This window comes from Schistocerca cancellata, chromosome 1, assembly GCF_023864275.1.
Source record: "Schistocerca cancellata isolate TAMUIC-IGC-003103 chromosome 1, iqSchCanc2.1, whole genome shotgun sequence".
Taxonomy (NCBI): domain Eukaryota; kingdom Metazoa; phylum Arthropoda; class Insecta; order Orthoptera; family Acrididae; genus Schistocerca; species Schistocerca cancellata.
This window is the reverse complement of record NC_064626.1, coordinates 13,993,515-14,014,139: the sequence shown is the minus strand read 5'-3', so window position 1 is coordinate 14,014,139 and position 20,625 is coordinate 13,993,515. Positions and strand designations below refer to the sequence as shown.

The following is a 20,625-nucleotide window of genomic DNA, read 5'->3' as shown; positions in this document are numbered from 1 at the left end:
ACTTCTGGATCTTGCTTCTACTTAAGACTTTGTTTCCTTTTATCAGGGTTATTGTTGAACATGCAAGGGGTATTGCACGACGAGAACGCAGCTATATGGGAGTTGGGCCTAGAAGATCTTCGTGGATGGATAGGTGAGTAGTTTTATTTGAAATTTTGTTACATAATGTATATAACATGTATGTAACTCATGTGTAACATTCTTTCTGGCAACATTCGTCATTGGGAGTATACTAGACATAACAGGTTGCAAAGAAATTAGTTCGCTTTTGGTGGTGAGAAACTGGATGACACATTTGTAGTATTAAAAGAATGTTACATTCTTCAGTGGATTATTCTTGGCAGTTTGAGAATTTATGTATACTATTGTTTTTTTTATGCAGGGGACAGTAAATGGGACAGTGCATAGATTGTCACGGCATTGGTGTGTCATGTGCAGTGCTTATATTGTGTCTGTGCCAGAATAACTGGTCCAGTGACGTGATTTTGATTCAATGTTTGTGTAAAACAGATTTTTCTATCTTACTTCACACACATCATTGATATTAAAGTATTTTATGTGTTTCTAGTTTCTGAAGGAAAAAGTGGCTGTGAAGTTTATGGAATGAGTTTCCAATCTGGCAGAAAAATAAGTCTTGTGTAGTGGATTGTAGACAAAATGAGTTTCGTGACAGTTACATAAATTTTGCAATGAATGTGGCATTTCATTTATGAAATCTGTGGAAATGCGCGGTGTTTGTGAAAAAATAATTCCATGTGTGTTTCTTGACATTTAAGTAAGTTGTTTATATGTTTATATTCATTCCATGATTGATACCCAATGCTGTGGAATGTGTCAGGTATGTTGTGTTGTTTTGTCTTGTAATTGTTAGTCTAGTATGTAACCATACAAACATTTTACAGTGTCACACTGTGAAAATGATTAGATTATTATTTTTAAAATTAAAATTTTGTCCACATTGTTTGTTATTTATATGGGGTCTTTCAAATGTCATGATTTGACGACATAAAGTGAACAGCAGGTACAATAACATTTCTTAACTTTTAAAATTTGATAAACAGGAAGCAAAAACCATTTTGAAAATAAAATTTAGAATAATTTCTGATTCTTGAACTATAAATCACACACATTAGTACAGAAACTCACTTTCCTCCTTTGCCTCTGTAAATTTGTATGTGCATGCATTTCAGTGTATTATAAAGCCTGTGTGAATGTATGTATGCACATTTTACACACAGCTCATATTTTGTGCTGGAGGCAACTTGTACACAAGCTGTGACTTTGAAGTATGTTATAAATTTAGAACACTTCATATGCATTTCTGTTATTTATATATAAAGAAATATAGGGAAGGTAATTTGCCCCCATGTTTATGGTCCAATATTAGATGTGTTTGCTCTGGTGGGGCTGGGAATTGTTGAGAGTGTAACTACATAATAAAAAGGAAAAACCTTGACTCAGGTGTGTATGTAATGTAATTTGCTAACTTTGCTTGCTGTGTGAGCCTTATAGCTCAGTATTGTAAAATAACTACTTGCATTCAGATGGCCATAGTATTTTAGTGTATCTTTTGGTCAAATACAAAAAATTGCATTTAAGTGTGTTAATAAAAACATATAGTGTACATTGCTCATAGGTACTTCAGCATCTTTCAATATGTAACTGCTTTCCAGTGCACCTTGTCACCTTGTCTTTCAGATACAGGGTGAAGTCATTCAGAGCAAATAAGCCATATGTCTGCAACTTGATTGCTATGTATAATTGATAGAAGGCATTTTGGAGTTTTTCACATACACATTTCACTGCCATTTTTTACTATCTACTAAAATGTCATTTGGTGAATGAGTGACGTGATCATTCATTTGGTTTCTGAATGAAGTGCACGTTGTAATACAAATAAAAAGTGCAGTAAACTTGAAAGATGCATAAAATTATTTGTTTGTGAAATGACGAACCTGACAACTTCATTTGTTTCAGGGATATGGATGTCCGAATGTATGACAGGTATGTTTTGATGCAGTTTATTGTAGATATAGTGCTAACAAATGGGCATCTTTGTGTAACTGCAATTGGTTATTGGTGTAGGTTTTCTGTTAGTGGGTGTAGAGGTGTTTCAGGTGATAGTCATAATGTAGGTCATATTACTTTGTAATGGATGTTCTTTCTGTGATGCAGAATCAGAATTCACATCACTGGGCTGCTCTTGATTATAAATTCTTAAAATTAAGTTCCAAGTGGGATGTTTTTAAATGTGCACCCACATTCCTTGAAACTGTACCATTAGGAGTAAGAGGATTTCCTATTTGTATGAAAATTCATTCTCTCTCTCTCTCTCTCTCTCTCTCTCTCTCTCTCTCTCTCTCTCTCTCTCTCTTTTGACACTAGTATAGGAGTAGTTCTGGATATTAATTAGTGCAAAGTTTTAGCAGGAAGAAAGGGTTCTTGACTTTAACGTCTGCATTACCAGATATTTTGTACTGCCCAGTAGGAATGTTCACAATATTGAAAACTCTTGCTGAAGGAGACTTGAATTATATAATATTGGTGCAAACATTGCATTGGGTGGTGTGCACAAACTGATGAAATACTGGTACCATCACGTAACTGGAAAGATAAATGAAATTTTCTTTAGTTTGAATTAAATAATTTGTGCTGTGAATATGTGCATACATTACATTCAATCTCAGATTGTTATAAATTTGAAACTTGTGTGCATTCTCAACAGCATGCACATACAAATTCTTTTATAGAACATAAGAATTTGTAGTGTTTTTTTAATTGCTTTGCGGTAGATGTAGTCTGAACTCTTGTAATTTGTGTAGGAAGTTTAGCAATAGAACATCAAAACCTCAAGACGTGCTTGAGTTCTGGATAGCTGCATATATAATAAAATATAACCATTGGGTGTGTGGGTTAACATAATTTTTCAATGTCTCTTGTGTTCTGTAAAATAATTACATCTATGAAAGAGTGGTAGCTCATAAATTTATGCACCTGAAGAAAGCATTTGGTTTTAAAAGGCAGATAAGTCAAGAAATTTGTTTTTCTCTCATACTTCTCTATTTATTATAATGATTAGATTGAGAGGAAATTGCACAGGTACAGTAAGAGAAATTTGTGTGTGATGTACATGTATAGTAATAAATCAGTCGGTGCTGTTGTATAGAAAGTTCATAAATTTTACTGTAAAAATCTCCAAATTAGAACTATTGTTAGCACTGAAAAGCCAAATTACATTAAAATGGTGGAATCGTGTGTGGTTGGCAGAAATACTATTCGTTGGACATTAACATTGCATTTTGTCTGTATAGCTTTTCTACATATATCTTGGAGCAATTATAAAGCAAGATTAACTGCTGTTCAGTCAGAATAGCATTTTGTCCATGAACAACATGGTTATTACGACTAAAAGCCCTCAGCTGCCGATGACTTTTGCCTTTCCCATTTCTGGAAATAGTACTCAACCATAGTTTCTGGGTAAGTGTTATTGTGCTGTTTTGATGTTTTAGGTATGGACCACCAACAAGAACGGAATATCGAGTAATAGTAGAAAATCTCTCCAGTCGTGTCAGCTGGCAGGTGAGACTGAGTTAATTTGCCGTTTCATGGTTTAAGATTGTGATATTTAGGATAATTTCATTTGGAAACACTACTCAGATGTATGTTTTCATTGGAATTTCATGTAATCTTTTTTAAAAATGTGACTGTTCACGCCTTATGTTTGTCCATTTTGTTGTTAATATTTTGGTATCTAATGTCAGAGCAAGTGGAAAAAAAGAAAGAAATGCATGTTGAAATTGCTAACTTTAAAGTTGTCATTGTTCCTGAATTACAACTTTTGCCTGTGCTAGTTTTATTGCTGTAGAAGATAAACTTGTAGAAATTTTTCACTATATAAATGTTTATAAAGAGTTGATTGTGTTGAAAATATTAGAAGTCTTTTTAATGCTTGATACTTGAAAAGCAGAAATGTGAACTTGCTCTGGTTATTAGTTAAATTCTTGTAGGGGATTACTTTATTAATTGTAATTTCAATGTTTTAAAATGTCTAAAAATGATCGCTGTTTTTTCCAAAGAGTCATGCCCTCTTCGCCATGGAGGGACTGTCCGTGCTCGAGCCATAGGTCCTATTGACTGATGTGACTGATAGTTGAGGGTGTTTGAGCACCCTTGTGCTTTATGATGGCCAACCGATGAGATCTAGGGCAGGCAAGGCGTCGCTTGAACATTTCGCTTGGGGGCCAAGGCTGGACATTGAGATTCAAATGATTACTGCCAACCTCCCGCCCGCTCCGTTCTGGCAAATGGGCATCTCTTCCCTCTCTGACTCCGTGGTCCGTAATGCGTGAGGTGCCTTGATCAGATGATGGGTCACCCACATGGCAAATCCTAAAGAGCTCACAAGGGCTTAAGGTAAATGGACTGACAAAATATTGTACTCTGGTACATGCATTTACAGCTTCCTACAGCTGATGCTCTCTATGAAAAAGTAAAATATTTATAGAAGACGAGAATGTGTTAAAAGTTAAGCTAAGGACAGTTCCTGCTTTTTTTGTTGAAGCTGCAGGTACTATGAGGGAAAGGTGTTATGTGCTTGAAATTAGCTTACATTGTAATTAATAAAGTAGTTTTTGTTGTTTTTAGTTAAAATACTGTTTAACAATAAAGATGACTTCATTGCAAATGTGTTACTTTGTATAAAAATGAAATGAAGTTTTCAACAAGTCTTCACCGTGACTGAAATATAATAAAAGTATCACCAAGTTGTAGACTGCAGTCTATAGAAGATAAGTAACAGCTGTATAGAACATGACCTGCAGCTTGTATTGTTCATATAGATCATCAAGAAATTAATACATTTCACATGAACTGGTTGAAAGTAGCACACAGTTTTCAAGAGTTGCTAGACAAGACAGAAGCATGAAGACCTCACACACACAGCCCTCCAGAAGGCTGCAAAAGACCTGGAAATTAAATCGTATACTTGCCAGGATCTATCCACCTGGGAGTTTTGGTGTTATGGCAGCAAAAAGTATGATTTACAATGATGGAAGCATTCTAGTCTAAGTCTTGGAATTGGATTTGAGCAAACTACCGACTGCGCGAAGTGGGCATGATGCAGAAACATAATGAAGAGTTGATAGATCTTCAGTGTGATTTGAAACATACGAATATGAGAAATAACAAATATGAACACCGATGTATTGAATGTCTCGTGGTTTATCCTGTTAAATGTTGGCTGCTTGAGGACATCAGTTCGGTACTTCAAAGAGTTAAAAGTACAGTGGATCCGAAGAGATGCCTTGAAAACTGATTTTACTATGTGATGAAGATGCTTGGACAGAAATTTCATGTCATTTAATTGTATTGGTGGCAAGATGACTCCTGAAGATAAGATTGTGTTTGAGTATTTCTAATGATAAAAATATTACAAGGATTCAGTGTAGGCATAGGGCTGGTAACTAATTTCAAGCACAGCTATTGTGGTTATGTATAAATTTTTTGCTAGATGTGTATTTGTGTTGTTGAACAGTTCACTTAATTAATGAGTTTAATTGTTTAGTGAATGTATGACAATACATACAAACATAAATTATTTTGTTTTTAATGCTGTGTATCTGTCGTAGGATTTGAAGGATTTCATGCGCCAAGCTGGTGAAGTTACATATGCTGATGCTCATAAACAACGCAGGAATGAAGGGTGAGTTAATTTCCCATTCACTTCTGTTCTTAGTGCACATGAATATTTCTTTCAGAACTTGACCACATGGAGATTTATATTGATGTCAGATATTACAAATAACTTCTCAGATGACTTGTAACTAAATATTAAAACCAGAGGGAAATGATTAAGTTTGATACCATTTATGATAGGACAAGAAAGAGGGAAGTTGGAGCCTCTTTCTCTTCACTTTCCCCCTTTTGTTTATTGCATGTTACGGATACTATTTTCGTTTAAGTACTCAGTTAGGTGCTCAAATAATTGGGTACTTCCTAACTTCCCTTCACTAACAAGGGAACCTACCCATCGCACCCCCCCTCAGATTTAGTTATAAGTTGGCACAGTTCATTGACGTCTGTTTACTGTAATAAGTTTAGTGTCTGTTTTGCGACCGCACCGCAAAACCGTGCGATAAGTAGACGAAAGGACGTGCCTCTCCAATGGGAACCGAAAACATTTGATCGCAAGGTCATAGGTCAACAGATTCCTCCACAGGAAAATATATATTCTATACGACACTGGTGACGGCATGTGCGTCACAAGACAGGAATATGTTTTGTCGACCCACCTAACTTGTACATTTGGCGAATGGGTGAAAAGATTCTTCCACCTTGCCCGATTTAGGTATTCTTGTGGATGTGATAATCACTCCCAAAAAAGTGGTGAAAACATAAGAGTTTGTCACATAAACTGCAACAAATGAATGCAACAGTTCCACAGTCGCACAATTTTCCCTGTGCTCTGTCAAAACATATGTTTGTTTAGGTGTAGCGTCCCCATATTATGGTGCAGTTACCTCGCATCGGACGGACAGATAATAATTGTCTGAAAATAAAAAATTAAACTTTTCACTCGTAGGAAGATTTGAACCAAAGACCTCTCGTTCCGCAGTTGTTCACGCTAACCATGGGACCACGACGCTCCTGAGCTCAGTGTCCTCGATGTTGCCTATCTTTCGCATGGACTAATCAGTTTGTATATTTTGCTTATTTTTTCATAGTTCCACACAACTTCTTCCTGTTTTCTCAATTGATCTGTGTTCAGTTTTTCAAGGCCTATCCACCGTTCCAACTTATAACTAAATCTGAGGGGGGTGTGATGGGGAGAATAATGTTGCTGAAGTCTGCTTAAAGATTTCATGGTCTCACTGGGTCCAAAACTGTGCTAGTATTGTCTGATAGTAAATATTTTGTACACTTCGGTTTGTGTGATTATGTATATCAATATTGTTGCCTACAGAATTCTGTTGCTCTGTTGAAACTTCAGTTTCGTGACTTTTGTTACTGTTCACACTTTATATTACTGATGATGCTACACAGGTTTTATACACAGTTAAACTTATTACAGTAAACTAATAAGAGCTGGGGTGAGAGCTCTGTTAGTAAGTAAAAGTAATGTGTGGCAAAATACGCCTTGTCATACTACACCCCCCTCCCCCCCCCCCCCCCAAAAAAAAAAAAAAAAAAAAAATAATTACATACACGCATTGCCAATTACATTACAATTTTCCTTACTCAACCATGAAGGTATTGTAGATTCAGTGTTAGATGTAAAAGGTCGTGGTTACAATTGCAGGATTTTTTCCATTATTGTGTTTTGTGTTAAAGGGTATGGTTAGTTTCTGTTTATAAAAGGTAACATATCTTCTGTATGTCACATTGTTTCATTGGAAAACTGACAACACCACAAATTGTAAAGTTTAGGTTTTCACAGGTGACATTACTTCCGGGCCCAGAGGCCATGGTCGATGTACCAAACTATGCCCCAAAATTTTGTCTCTGACTGGAAGACAAAATGTGGAGAAATAGTTTTATATATCACCCCAGTGGCACAGCCCGTGAATTTTCATTGAAAGAAGACAAATGCTTGCACAAAAGCTAAGCACTTCATTATAGCAGCACACATCAATTATGATAGTTGTATTGTGCATACAGTTAACATGTTCTATTAAATCAAATTTGATATGTATTTAGGTAGGGAAGCTGACTGAAAGTTTATGTACTAATTTCTTAATTCTTTGTAGTGTGGTAGAATTTGCCACACGGTCTGATATGAAGAATGCTATTGAAAAGCTGGATGATACAGAGTTAAATGGCCGAAGAATTCGGCTGATTGAAGCAACACGTCGTCGGCGACGTTCCCGTTCATCCAGTTCGAGATCCCGATCTCGCTCTTACTCGAGATCCCGCCGCCGCAGCAGATCACGATCAAGGTAATTACGCATGCTTTACTATTCTACTTGTTTGAAATCTGCATGCGTGCAGGCATGTGTATTCTGCAAGTTTGGATTGTGCACATATAGTTTCCTTGAGAACTGGATTCAGATGAATAAAGGGATTTATATTTTAATCTATGTTATGAACAAAGTGTGTTCATTAGGAGGTTTTGTTTAGTGAAGTTGATACCAGTAATTACTTTTTCATTTTTGTCATGTGAAATAAAATATTAATTGCAACTGTTGCTCTAAAAAGTCTGTAAAGATTGGCATGTAGTTAAAATGTAAAGAATATCTTTGCTTAACTCTTATTAACAAATTCAGTGTTATTCTATCTTGATTAAAAATAAAATATTAACATTGTGTGTGAAGAATGTTAATACAGTAGGTCCTCTACCATGTGGCCTCTGTATTACCTGACCTGCTTATCATAATACAATGGAACCTCTTTATAACATTCGTCCGTATAATGTTTTCCCTCTGTTACGTCTTTTTTTTTTTCCCCCCAGTCCTGACTAAAAGCCTATACAAACGATGTTAAATTTTCCTCTTTACTCTGTTACCTCTATATTACAATTTCCTCCATGTGACACTCATATTTTTGGAACCCTGGTCAGTTATTTACCTCTTTATAACGTTTGATTGAATGTAGACGCATTGTTTTCTGTTGCACCGGCTCGGAAAGCCCGTGCTCAGCGTGTTTCATATGTCAGTGGCAGAACCCGGTCACATGACATGTGACGCACATGCTGCTTGCGATCTTTTTGGCGCCATTTCAGTCGATGCTTTGTATTCGTAGCATGTTTAGACAGCATCATGGTGTTGTATACAAAGCGGAATGTGGAGAAAGTAAAAGTGTGGACAAACGAACTGTAGCTCAATGCATGCACTCTCTCCCTAATCTGATACATTGCTACAAACTGTGTGACATTTAGAACACTGACGGAACCGGGACGTTTTTCAGTTTAATGGCGGATAAGACATTTAATTTTCGTGGGGAAAATTGCCCTGGCGGTAAGAAGAGCAAGGAACTTTCTTACCGTTTTGTTGTGTACAAACACAGATTGCAATGAAAAACTGAAACCTTTGGTTATTGGGAAGCCAAAAAATCAGAGGGGCTTCAAAAACATTTCCACGTTTCCCTGCAAATATGCAAACGATGCCAAGGCATGGATGACGAGTGATATATTTTTACGTTTTCTCAGAGAATTTGACGCCAAAATGGGGAGTGCTGCAAGAAAAGTTCTGCTGTTTGTGGATAGATGTGTGGTACATCCACCAGACGTATCCTTTCTGAGAAATGTGAAAGTAATTTTCCTGCCACCCAACTGCACCAGCCATCTGCAACTTTTGTACTTTGGAGAGATACATGCCCTTAAGGTTAAATATCGGAGATCCCTTGTAAAAAAGGCCTTGCATTTGATGGACCAAAGAAAACTGGGAAGCCAACAGAGCTCACAACTGAAGCTGAATATTTTACAGGCAATGAATTTATGTACTCTTGGAGGAAGTCAGTGCTGAAACTATTAAAAACTGTTTCACTTAAGTGGGATTCTGTGAGAATGAGATGGTAATCCTATGGAAGATATTGCAAGTGATTTGCAAGAGTTTCAGGAATTAATAGGCAGTGATTCTGTCACTTTTGAGGACTTTGTGGCTGTGGATGACAACATGGCAACCATAGAAGTACAAAGTATTGAGGAGCTGACCGCAGAGAGAATCTTGAAGAATAATAGTGATAGTGAAAGTGACAGTGACAAGGAAGATGACCCTGTGCCCTTATATACTAAGGCAGCTGAAGCATTTGAAACATTCAGGAGATACATGATGGCCCATAGACTTGAGGACAGAACAGTAGTTCAACTTGCTCATTTGGAGCAAGAAATGATTGCCATGGAGTCTAGGAGAAATAGAAAACAAACATGCTTGCTTGAATTTCAAAAAATCATAGGTATGTGATTTTCAGATTGCATAGGTTCCTAGAGTTTTGTGCAAATTTAAGTTCTGTTTCATAATTTAATTATTAAAATATTTTTTGTAACAAATTCTTTTTAATCAGTACCATTTGCTGTGTTTTTATGTAATATGTTCGGTATATTACAAACAAAATTTGGCTCATATTCTATAATTGGGTCAACTGAAGACGGGATACCACCTGTCAGCTTTGGACGATGTCGTATCTTAAGAATCTGTTATAAAGTTTTACAGTACAAACTGATAGTTACTTTCACCCCCCCCCCCCCCATCATTTGATACATTGATCATTTGCAATGAATGTCATATTAGTGTTGTGAAAATTTAAAATGTCATCTATGGCACCTTTCATCAAAGCTGATTAGAGGTATCCCGATCTTCAGTAAGGCCCTATAATTATTATTTGAAAGCCGCCTTCTTTATAGTGTTTTCCTCTATACATTGTACAGAATTTGTGGTCCCTTGAAAAACGTTCTATAGAGGTTTCACTGTAATAGTTCTGTGTGATAAAATGAGGATTGATATATCATATGTACTGTACTTTTCCAAAGTTTTAGCAAGTGGGTACTGGGTACAATACTGTGTAGCCTTTCTAGATGTTTCATGGATTTTTGAGTTTCTAGCACATCTGGAGTCACAGAAGCTGTATACTTCATTGTTAAATATTGAATTAGTTACTGGGACCACTCAAGGAATGAATCTTAAGTCCTCTTCCACTGCTCAAAAACAGTTTTTCTTCAGTTGTACATCAGACATCTGAAGAGCATGCATCGTTAAATTATTGTTTTGTGTGGTCCTCCGTATTTTAGTCCAGAATGGTGACAAATGAAAAACTTCTAGTGACTGGATGAGAAACTGTGTGTTGTAATGCAACTGGATTCTGGGGTAGCAGCTTTGGAGCAAGGGGTAGGAAAAGTCTGTTGGAGACTGGGAGAAAAATAAGAGCACAAATTAAAATTGGTGTGCTGCTCAAGCTAGTGGAAGTGCAAAAAAGGAAGAAAATGTTGAAAGATTAGCATAAAGAAGTTGAAGCTCTACTTTTTTGGAATGAACATTTAAGAGGGAAAGATTTGCACATTACTAGGCCAGTATTGCAGTAAAAAGCATTGCAATTTCAGGGGCAAATAGAAGACTCAGAATTTACTACCTTTGATGGATGGTTGGATCAGCATCAGAAAAAGATTCAACATTGACCAGATTACCATTAGTGGAGAGGCTTTATCTGCTGACAAGGTGCTACACCATTTTTTACTCTCTTTCAGAGTTAATTGGCAAGAAGGGGATTTCTGTGAAACGGATGCGCAGTTGCATTGAGTGGTTTAAGTTGCACGATCATCCCATCGGCTTGCAGTAATGTGGTGGGCAACCATAAGCTTAGGCTTACATTATGCCTGTGCTGGCAAAACATTGCACTGACAGTTCGCATTACATCAAGTTAAGTTGGCTATACTGCAATAGTGATGTTGCAATAGCAGTCTCCATCTCGTAAATGTAAGCAGGGTGTATACGACCCGGGACAACTGGGAATTCCGGGAAAAACCCGGGAATTTTTTCATCCGGGAGAAAACCGGGAAAACCCCGGGAATTTTTCGGAATTCCGGGAATTTTTCATTGTTTTAGCTTTCAGTTACATTTTTGTAGTTTTGACTGCAGAATTGATTCTCTAGCAAAGAATGTTATTGTATCCTGCTACTGGAGAATGATACTGCAGCAATAAAATATAAACGAGAGGGAAAAAAATAAAACTGTAGTGGCAAAGGAAATGTGCATTTTACGACAACAAAACACCGTGCACGCACAAGCGTCTACAGATAGCAAAAATTGATAAAGGCCGTAGGGCGCAGACTGTAATTCTTCGTAACAATAAACTGCTTGCTATGAGCATGACGTCATAACTGTTCACATTAGGTTTGACCAGTTGCCAGCGGTCTGTTGCGCATGCGCATTTGACTCGTGTATAAGCAGTACCTTCTCTCGCTTCCCGCTTCTTGAAGTTTGGCTGTTAGCTGTATCGATAATAGCAGCCAGATGCAAACGAGAAAAATTTTTCTCGCGCGCCCTAGCTGCCAGATTCGCGCTTGCACAGAGTTGTCTGAGTTGTAGTGGGGAGGGGGTTAGTCTCCACGTGGCCCGTGTTTACATTAAGTGATTTCGCTGCTTCTCTTCGTGTACAGCTCCCATGTCAAATGAAATCAAAACGGATTTCTGTGGCCGGGAGCTATCAAGTGAATTAAAATGCATTCACATAATTACAGAGGGCAAAAATATATTATTAATTTCAGTTTCTGATTTTATTTTCTTTCCAAGTTAGTAGCAGTCAAGCATTAATCGCCTTGCAGAAGAATGAAGTTATTTTTGCAAGTTTGCTAAAGAAATTCCGCTGAGGCAATCATTTTATTTGAAACGAAGTGTTTCATTTAACAATTCTGGGTACTTCCAACTGTTCGGTGAATTTCAAGTGCACGTTATCTTCTGCCATGTATGGCATTATGCCATAATAAAGAACCAAACATGAGATCGTAGAGTACTGGTACTCCAAGAAAATTTACATCCCAAAAACCACACTGAAAAGCTTAATATCAGATGGGACCTACTTCACTGTGAATCTGGAAAAAAACAATGTGCACTTCAAGCCGAATTATGCATTTTAGTATGATTCACGAAATTTTGATGCCTTTTGGAGTATCCTCTGATGCCCTGTTTCTTTTATGGTGTAGTGTAAGCTCTCTTAGTGCTTCTTTATACACACGAACATGCGGGCTTCCTACACCACTGCAGTTGCACACGCACAATAATTCGTTTTTGGCGTTCTCTGGCAACTGGTAAATCGAACCTATAACTAACAGTATTGCGAACGGTGGTTAGAAAAACGTTACTTTCAAAGTAAATTTCTTTTTACGCAAGATGAATTATGTTACGTGTGTGAAAGTGGGATGGACATCTAAATCACAGAGCGTTCGAAACTGAACAGTTTGAGGACCAGCCACTTCAAGAATTTCGAGCCGAGGCATTTATGTCACAATTTTAAATTTACTGGCACATTTGTGTGATGTATCTTAAAGTATATCACACCAAAAAAAGGCCAATATTACACGTGAAAGCTTAGCTTTTCTTGTAGATATACGGTACTGTGTACATTAATGTAAACCGTTAACTTTTCCTCTTGTGTGTTCGCGCTATGTAACCAGTAATCTTGCTATTGGCTGACTAGAGCACGTGTCCTATGCTCTGAATAGCTGCTGTCATCGGCTGGCGAGATCTCGTGGCTTGAGATATGACTCGCTTACAAAAGGACATCACAATCTCGGTTGCAACGCTTCGGAAACTAACAAGCTGTGTTCGGTGCAATTCGAATTTATACTTTCGTAATACGAAAATATGCAGCGTATATGTTGCTGCAAATCAAAGGTCTTTCCAAAACTTCTCTGCTCCGGCTTTTCTTTTTTTTCCGGGAAGTTCTACGCGATTATATAAAACGTTAACCATTCAAAGGATTGATAAGTTTTACAGTTCCGAGGGAACTTTTTCTGTGCTAAGTGACAGTAGGTCGCCCGGGAAAAAGCATATTTTTTAAACGGGATATCCGGGAGAAATCCGGGAATTTTTTTTCCTTGTCCCTGTATACACCCTGGTAAGCTATTCAGCAAGAACAGTATATATAAGAATTCGCTTTTAACCTGCTATCACACTAACAGTAAATAAACTGTATAATGTATATATAAGCATAGCAAAGCAAACACTTTCATTGATGGAGCAAAGAAATATAGAAAATAAGCATTTGATGATGGCTGGTATCTTGAAAACAATCCAGTACATAGTTACAAAATAAGTAATAACCAAAATTGTAACTAGTCGCTCTGTCTTTCAGTGAAGATGAAGATGCAATAAATAATTGATGTTCATAACTTTTCACTCACCATTTTCGGTGACAGTTGTGCCATTCCATCCAGCTCTCCATCGTTATTGTAGTCTGCATCAGTACCAAAACCAGTTTCATGATCATCACTAACACACATCATGAGCCACAACATATGCACAGACTTTGTGTTCGTCTAGTGCTTTGTAATGGAAATCTACTTTCCAGCACAATTTTTAGTGATGTTTCCCACCGCTGAAAAGCTAATTTTCTTTTAACAACACTAGTAACTTTCCTGCCAGCGGTGCTCTTTTCTGCTGTAGTACGCATAAATATGCTTACGAATTACACCAGTCTTGAAAGAATGCAAATGGGTGACAGGATGAGGCTGCTTTTCCTTCTTTCCAAGAGCCTAAAAAAATAAATTACCTGCTCCAGATGGCTCCGAATTGTTAGGGCTAAAGTCTACATATTTCAACTTCTGCAACAACACTCCTTCACTTACTACTGTTCTTGCACTAATTCCAAGACCTCTTTCATGTTTGTTCCGCAACTTTTATGAGTAGGATATGATGGTTGTCAATTAGTACTTGTGTATTCCTTTTGCTTGTAAGACTAAAGAGTTCTCTGTTGTAACTTAAGTGCTTCGCTATCTAGCGGCACACATTGATGCAAAGGATTGTCACTAAGCAAACGAAGTTTTTTAGAGTATCAGAATTTTGTAATGCGCAGCAAAATGAGAGCACATGAAAGAAGTGATACGCAATGCATGTTGTTTATGTTCATGCCAAACAAAGCCAGCAATGCGGGAGCTTTGAAGTAACGACCAACAGTGATTACCACGGTGGGATTGGTTCACACCCCATGCCTAGTGCCTCACGCTTCTCTCTATTCGCTTATCAACCTGTTCACTGCCAACTTGAAATACATACATCGAGTGGAAAGTTTCAGTGGCCTGGGTATAATACAGAAATCAAAGAAGCATTGAGCTTTCTAAAACCAAAAAAATCTGGAATCCCTGCCCTTGCATTACACTTGTGGAGAGAAGGTATGATTAATTGAAATCTTCAAAATTTTCTTCCAAAATAAATTTGTGCCAGCTGTAGAGGAATATGAGATTACAATTTACTGAGAAAAGATCTGCTGCTTCTTAAGATCTGCTGCTTCTTAATAACAAGCCTTTGCATCCTCCCAGTGATGGAACTTACAGATGAAGATATCAGAGCATTCCAAAGTTTTAAACATGGCTGCTTGGTTCAGTGACCATTTGTAAATTAAAATTGAAACAAATGTGCCCTCAGTCACTATTATTGACCAGGTTTCAAAGCTTATAAGAATGCCTTCATCAGAATTAAAACAGCCTATAATATAGTTACGAATTTATAGGAATAGACCTTTTTTATATAAAAAGTGTAAGTACTGACTAACAATAAAAGACAGAGGCAGTACTTACATGTCACACATAAAATAATTAACAGGCCAGAAGGGCTTTAGTCACAAAATATATAAAAAGGAATGCTGAAGGCAAGCCACTATGGGCTACTCGTACCTGTACAGCCATAGGTTGCAGTGGACTCGCATTATTTTACTACCAAATATAACCTCTCTTTGTCAACTGATGGACCATGGCATGCGATTGTTAATTGGGGCCGTAAAAATTCGAATTTTGCAATAATTTGCAAAATAGATGTTAATTCTGCCCCCAAAACATGAAATTACCAAATAGATGCAATTTCATAGCGAATTGTATCGAGAGAATCTGTTTTATCTATTTTCTGCACACTAATATTCAAATGATATTTTATATCTGGCAGTCCAGTTTGGGAAGATAATGTGTGTTTGAGTCTGCTTGTACAATAAAAAGTGCACAAATGCAGTACTGTATCAATGCGCTTGATGCTCCAAGCCATGCCAATTCGTGGGGGATTGAGTGGCCTATTTAATGCTTAATGCAGCTTAGTGCCACATTTTAATATGAGACTGTGGTGGTACTAGCATTTTCTAACAAAGGAACATGTTTCCAGAATGAGATTTTCACTCTCGCCGATGGTAGAGCACTTTGCCACGAAAGGCAGAGGTCCCAAATTGGAGTCTTGGTCCAGCACACAGTTTCAATCTACCAGGAAGTTTCAACACACATTTGTTAGCTAAAGATCAAAAGTTGGCAGAATGTGGACACTTTTAACATGGCAGATTAGGTGGTGATGTTTTGAACAGTAGTTGCATCGAATATTGTTAGAGGTTGGGCCTGAATCACCTCGTTAACAATCAATACTCTGCCAACCACAACAAGTAATTGCACAGCAGCCACTCTGTTGCTTTTTGTTGCACATTGTTTTCTTATTTTTAAATAAGTGAAGCGACTAATCCTAGTCCATCATGGATTTAGATTATGATCCTCACAATACTAGAAGAGACCTGCAATTCCTGTGACAATGTGTCAGTTCTGCTTTCACAGAATACAGGTGGAGGTTGCCGCCCTGTGAGTGGGAGTTCGGGCTTGTTTCCTCGCACCACTTCACTCTAAGCTCGTGTGGTGAAAATACTGATATGTTTATGCTTGTGGCTTGCTGCCACTGTATAGCATCCACACTCGGCACTATAGTGATTGGAAAGCAAAAGTCAAATTTTTGGACTGCACCGAAATTCTTCCCCCTACATTTGAAGTGTGTTATTTCTGGTTCTACTTCTATGCTAAATGCCTTGTAAATTCTACCTGTAGTGTTGTAGAGCATGCGTCGGATGTCTATGAATGCCTGTGAAAGATAGAAATTAATAAGCCACAGGTTTTATCATTGAATTGTACAGGAAAACAAAGAACATCAACAAATATATTAAAACATACGTACACATTCATTTCACTGGTGGGAAGATGCTGCTACTTTGAACAAAACCCTCCTGTGTTGAAAGTTTAAATACAGCGAAATGAAGAAAACAAAAGCCAATTTGGATAAAAGCTGTTGTTATTGCAAATGAAAGTATATCAGTCAAAAAGTTCCAGTTTTGTAAGTTATTTCAGAGAACTAAGGCGTTTGTCTTCACACATCTACAGTGACAAACTTTTAAATTTGTGTGTCTAATCATTTACAAACAAAACATTGAAGATTTGAATTTCACAAAAATGGAATGATCAGAGGTTCAGTTGTAGGTTCAGTTGTTTGTACAGCAGGTGGTAGACTTACTTATTGGTAGAATACTGGATAGATGCAAAACAAAGGAGATTGCTAGCAAATCACTTATGTGACCAGTTTTAGAATATTGCCCGAGTGTGTAGGATCAGTACCAGATTGGACTAACCGGGGATATTGAGCGTATACAGAGAAGGGCAGCACGAAAGGTCACAGGTTTGTTTAATCTATGGGAGATTCTCAGAGATACTGAAGGAACTTACTGGAAGACTCTTGAAGATAGTTTGACTATCTTGAGAAAGTCTATTAACAAAGTTTCAAGAACCAGCTTCAAATGGTCACTTTAGGAATATACTACAATATCTTATGTATCACTCAAATAGGGATCGTAGAATAATTACTGCATGCTTAGAGGCATTCAATTGTGCTTCCTGCTCTCTGTACATGCATGGAACAGAATGAAACTGTAATAACTGGTACAATGGGACATATCCTCTGCCACGCACTGCACGGTAGTTTGCAGAGGACAGATGTAGATGTCTGGCTTTTTTTAATCCAGCTTGGTCTTCTGCCATATTAGGCTGGAGGGTAGTGTGTCCTGTATATACCAGAGTGTTTATGCACGGGACTCCTGGGAAATTTGGGAAAAACCTGGAAATTTTTTCATCCAGGAGAAATCTGTAAAAAACCTGGGAATTCATCATTGTTTTAGTTTTGTCACGTTTGTGTAATTTTCACTGGTAGGTACCTGTACTCTAACAAAGAATTTTACTTTAGCTCACTACTGCAGAGAAATACTGCAGGAATAAAACTAGATTAGCAACGAAAATGCGCCATTTACAATGAAAAAGGACAGTGTACACAAATGTCTGCTGACAGTAGAATGTCATAGACTGTGCAGTACTTCGTAATAGCTGACTGCTTTTGATGTGGGGCTAATGGGATTGTGGGCCTCATTTTGTTGAGTGTGATGTCACAACTTTTGCATGTGAAGGACCGCGTGAATGAGACCAAAGTGGACGATATTCCTATGTTGCGACACCGTATCACTAATGCGATTACAACAGTAACAGAGGAAATGTTACAAAGAACTTCGCAAGAAATTGAATATAGACTCAATATTCTTCGTGCTTCAGATGGTTCACATTTGATACAATAATTTATTTGAGATGCTTTACAATGTGGTGCATTTTTCATTGTCTCTGTGATATTTTTTCCCTGGGTCTTTGAAATCAGGGATGTCTGAGTGGGACACCCTGTAGTTGTGGGTGATTATTATGTGGCCACATATGAAAAACTTGTGAGAAAAGATAGATATTTGCCATTTTCTAGTCATCTATTAATTGAAAATTAGCATCATAATTTTTGGCTTTACAAAATGGGAAAAACATCTCGCTAATTTTCATCAATTAAAACTAATATTGGGCATGTCTCTGTAGGTATGAAGTGATTTCCTGTTACAGCCCAGTTGCAATCTCCTCGGGTTCCTTACCTTAAAGACTTGGAGCTATGATTTGGGCTCTGGGCTAACATATTTGAACCATTTTTAAGCAGCTGATTTATTCTCTTTACAGGTCTCGCAGCCGAAGTACACGTTCGAGAAGCCGCAGAAGCAGCCGATCTAAATCCAAATCACGTGGCCGTTCAAAGACTCCATCTCGCTCTAAGTCCCGATCACGATCAAAGTCAAAGTGAGTTAGAATTCTTCTGTGTTTAATAGCTAATTAGATGTTTATCTTGGGGCTTAATGTTGGGTTTAGGGCACTTTGTAAGTCTTCTCCATATTACACCAAAATTCTGAGGCTGTGTGAAGTTCTGCATTGTTTGATTTTCAGTGAGTCTAGCTAGTTATTGTATTTTGGTGATTCCAGGTCTCCAGGCCGCTCCAAATCGAAATCAAAGTCCAGATCTCATTCACGTTCTCGATCACCATCTGAATCAAAGAACAGATCAAAGTCTCGTTCACGATCAGAATCAAAGGCACAGTCCGAACCCAAGTAAGGATTTAAAGATACATTTCTCCAGTATAATTTGTATTTACTATATTCATATATTTTGCTATTCCTTCAGACCACATAATTATTGAGGATTTGTTGTTACAGGGATAGGTCCCGATCTCGATCTGCAAGCAACCGTGATGATAAATCAAAATCAAGAAGTATGTCGAAGTCACCCAAAAAAGATGAAAAGACACCTTGAAAACATATTTGTAATATTACACCATGAAAACATGTTCGTAATTACTATCACACTTCATTTAAGGTTTAGCCTAAGAATGTTGTCATTCTCATCAAAACATTTTTTAAGTTCGTGTAAGTTTATTGTAGGTAAAATAGGTACATTTTACATGTAATTTGTGTAGCTTAAGTGTACATGGAAGTGACAGCTATGTGAGAACTATTTCAGCTTTTTCAGCCTGTTGTCATTTAGTATGACTCACCCAATTAAGATTATTTTCACTGTGGAACATGGTTTTGACTGCTCGCAGAAGGTATAAGGATGCAGCTTACGGTGCATATACTGACTAAGGGCATTCTGGTTAAAGAGTACCACTATTGCGAGAATAAATATGATTAAATGTTAGTACAAAATGCATGTTGACATGAGACAAGGAAGAGATCGTGAAAAGTGATTCCTCCCTTCAGTTTTGTTTTCTGCTCCTACTGCATGTCACCATTGAACTAAACTTGTAATTGTCATACTATCAATAAAGTATATTGTACTTTCAAGGAAACATTTGTTTAATTTCCATTTCCCTAAGAAGATAGGAAGTTGCTTTAACTCCTGTGTGTCCCTTCAGTGGTCTAAATTTGAAAATGTTCTGCGAAGGTAGGTTCTCATTGTGGTTAACTGATGATACGATTTGTGTGTCCCACATAAAATTGTCTAATATTTTCATCTGAAATGGTAAAGGGAAGGAAGTCCTGAGTGTCAAAACTAGATTTGAAGTTGAAAATGAGTTATTCGACAGGACTCTGTGTTGTGGGTAAGGATTTTTAGAGAACAAATTCCAGAAATAGTTGCTTCCAGTAGGATCTTCCTGTGTGTGTTGATGAAATTGTTGAGGTTGCAGCCAGTAGGCTCAGGCTGTTGATCGACAAATCCTGAAACTGCACTGAAAGAGAGAGATTGCTGTTGATATTTCAGAAAAAAGTAGAGGTTAAAATTAACCAGTCAATCAACTATATTTGTGATAATCTGATCGGGGCAACAGTAGAATAACCCCTGGGACAATAGTGTTTTCATTGTTTCATGAAATGGGGTGGCGATTCCCTCTCTTCGCATCAGTGGAGCGTCCTGTCCAACATTAGGTTGTTTAGTGTGCGAAAGTTGAAATATTTTCCTGTAAGATACTGCAGCATGGATTTTTGTGACAGTAATGGTATTCAGTACTATATGAAATTCTTTGCAAATTTAATTAAATCGAGGTACTTTCGCCTTAACCCATTTCTTCCCAGTGTTGCATACACTTCACAGAACACTGTCAAAGAACTTATCACATAAAACTCATTCATGCATGTTAGGCTGTCTCTTATATTCACAATTAGTCCTGCACTTCAAAAACTTACTGTGCCCATATGCAGCACTGGGAAGAAATAGGTTAATTTCTCTTTCTCTGAAATGTACAAAGTGCTAGAGGTGGTGATCATATGGAATCAGGGTAGCCTGCCCTGATTATGAAGTCTCACGTTAGTACTTATAGGGGATTGTTACTTCAAAGATTGCCTGA

General features: G+C 37.4%; 1 protein-coding gene across 2 annotated transcripts in view; it reads left to right on the top strand.

Moving 5' to 3' along the window:
* The window catches only part of LOC126164329 (serine-arginine protein 55-like), a 39,765-nt gene extending 20,136 nt beyond the window's left edge, over window positions 1-19,629 (top strand). For both annotated transcript variants that reach the window (XM_049920232.1, XM_049920231.1), the window contains exons 4-11: window positions 47-133; window positions 1,978-2,004; window positions 3,510-3,579; window positions 5,628-5,701; window positions 7,746-7,934; window positions 18,470-18,586; window positions 18,767-18,892; window positions 18,998-19,629. In XM_049920232.1, coding sequence (XP_049776189.1) covers window positions 47-133; window positions 1,978-2,004; window positions 3,510-3,579; window positions 5,628-5,701; window positions 7,746-7,934; window positions 18,470-18,586; window positions 18,767-18,892; window positions 18,998-19,094 — 787 coding nt within the window. In that variant the 3' untranslated portion in view covers window positions 19,095-19,629. The remainder of the gene's footprint in view (window positions 1-46; window positions 134-1,977; window positions 2,005-3,509; window positions 3,580-5,627; window positions 5,702-7,745; window positions 7,935-18,469; window positions 18,587-18,766; window positions 18,893-18,997) is intronic.
* Window positions 19,630-20,625: the final 996 nt, after the last annotated feature.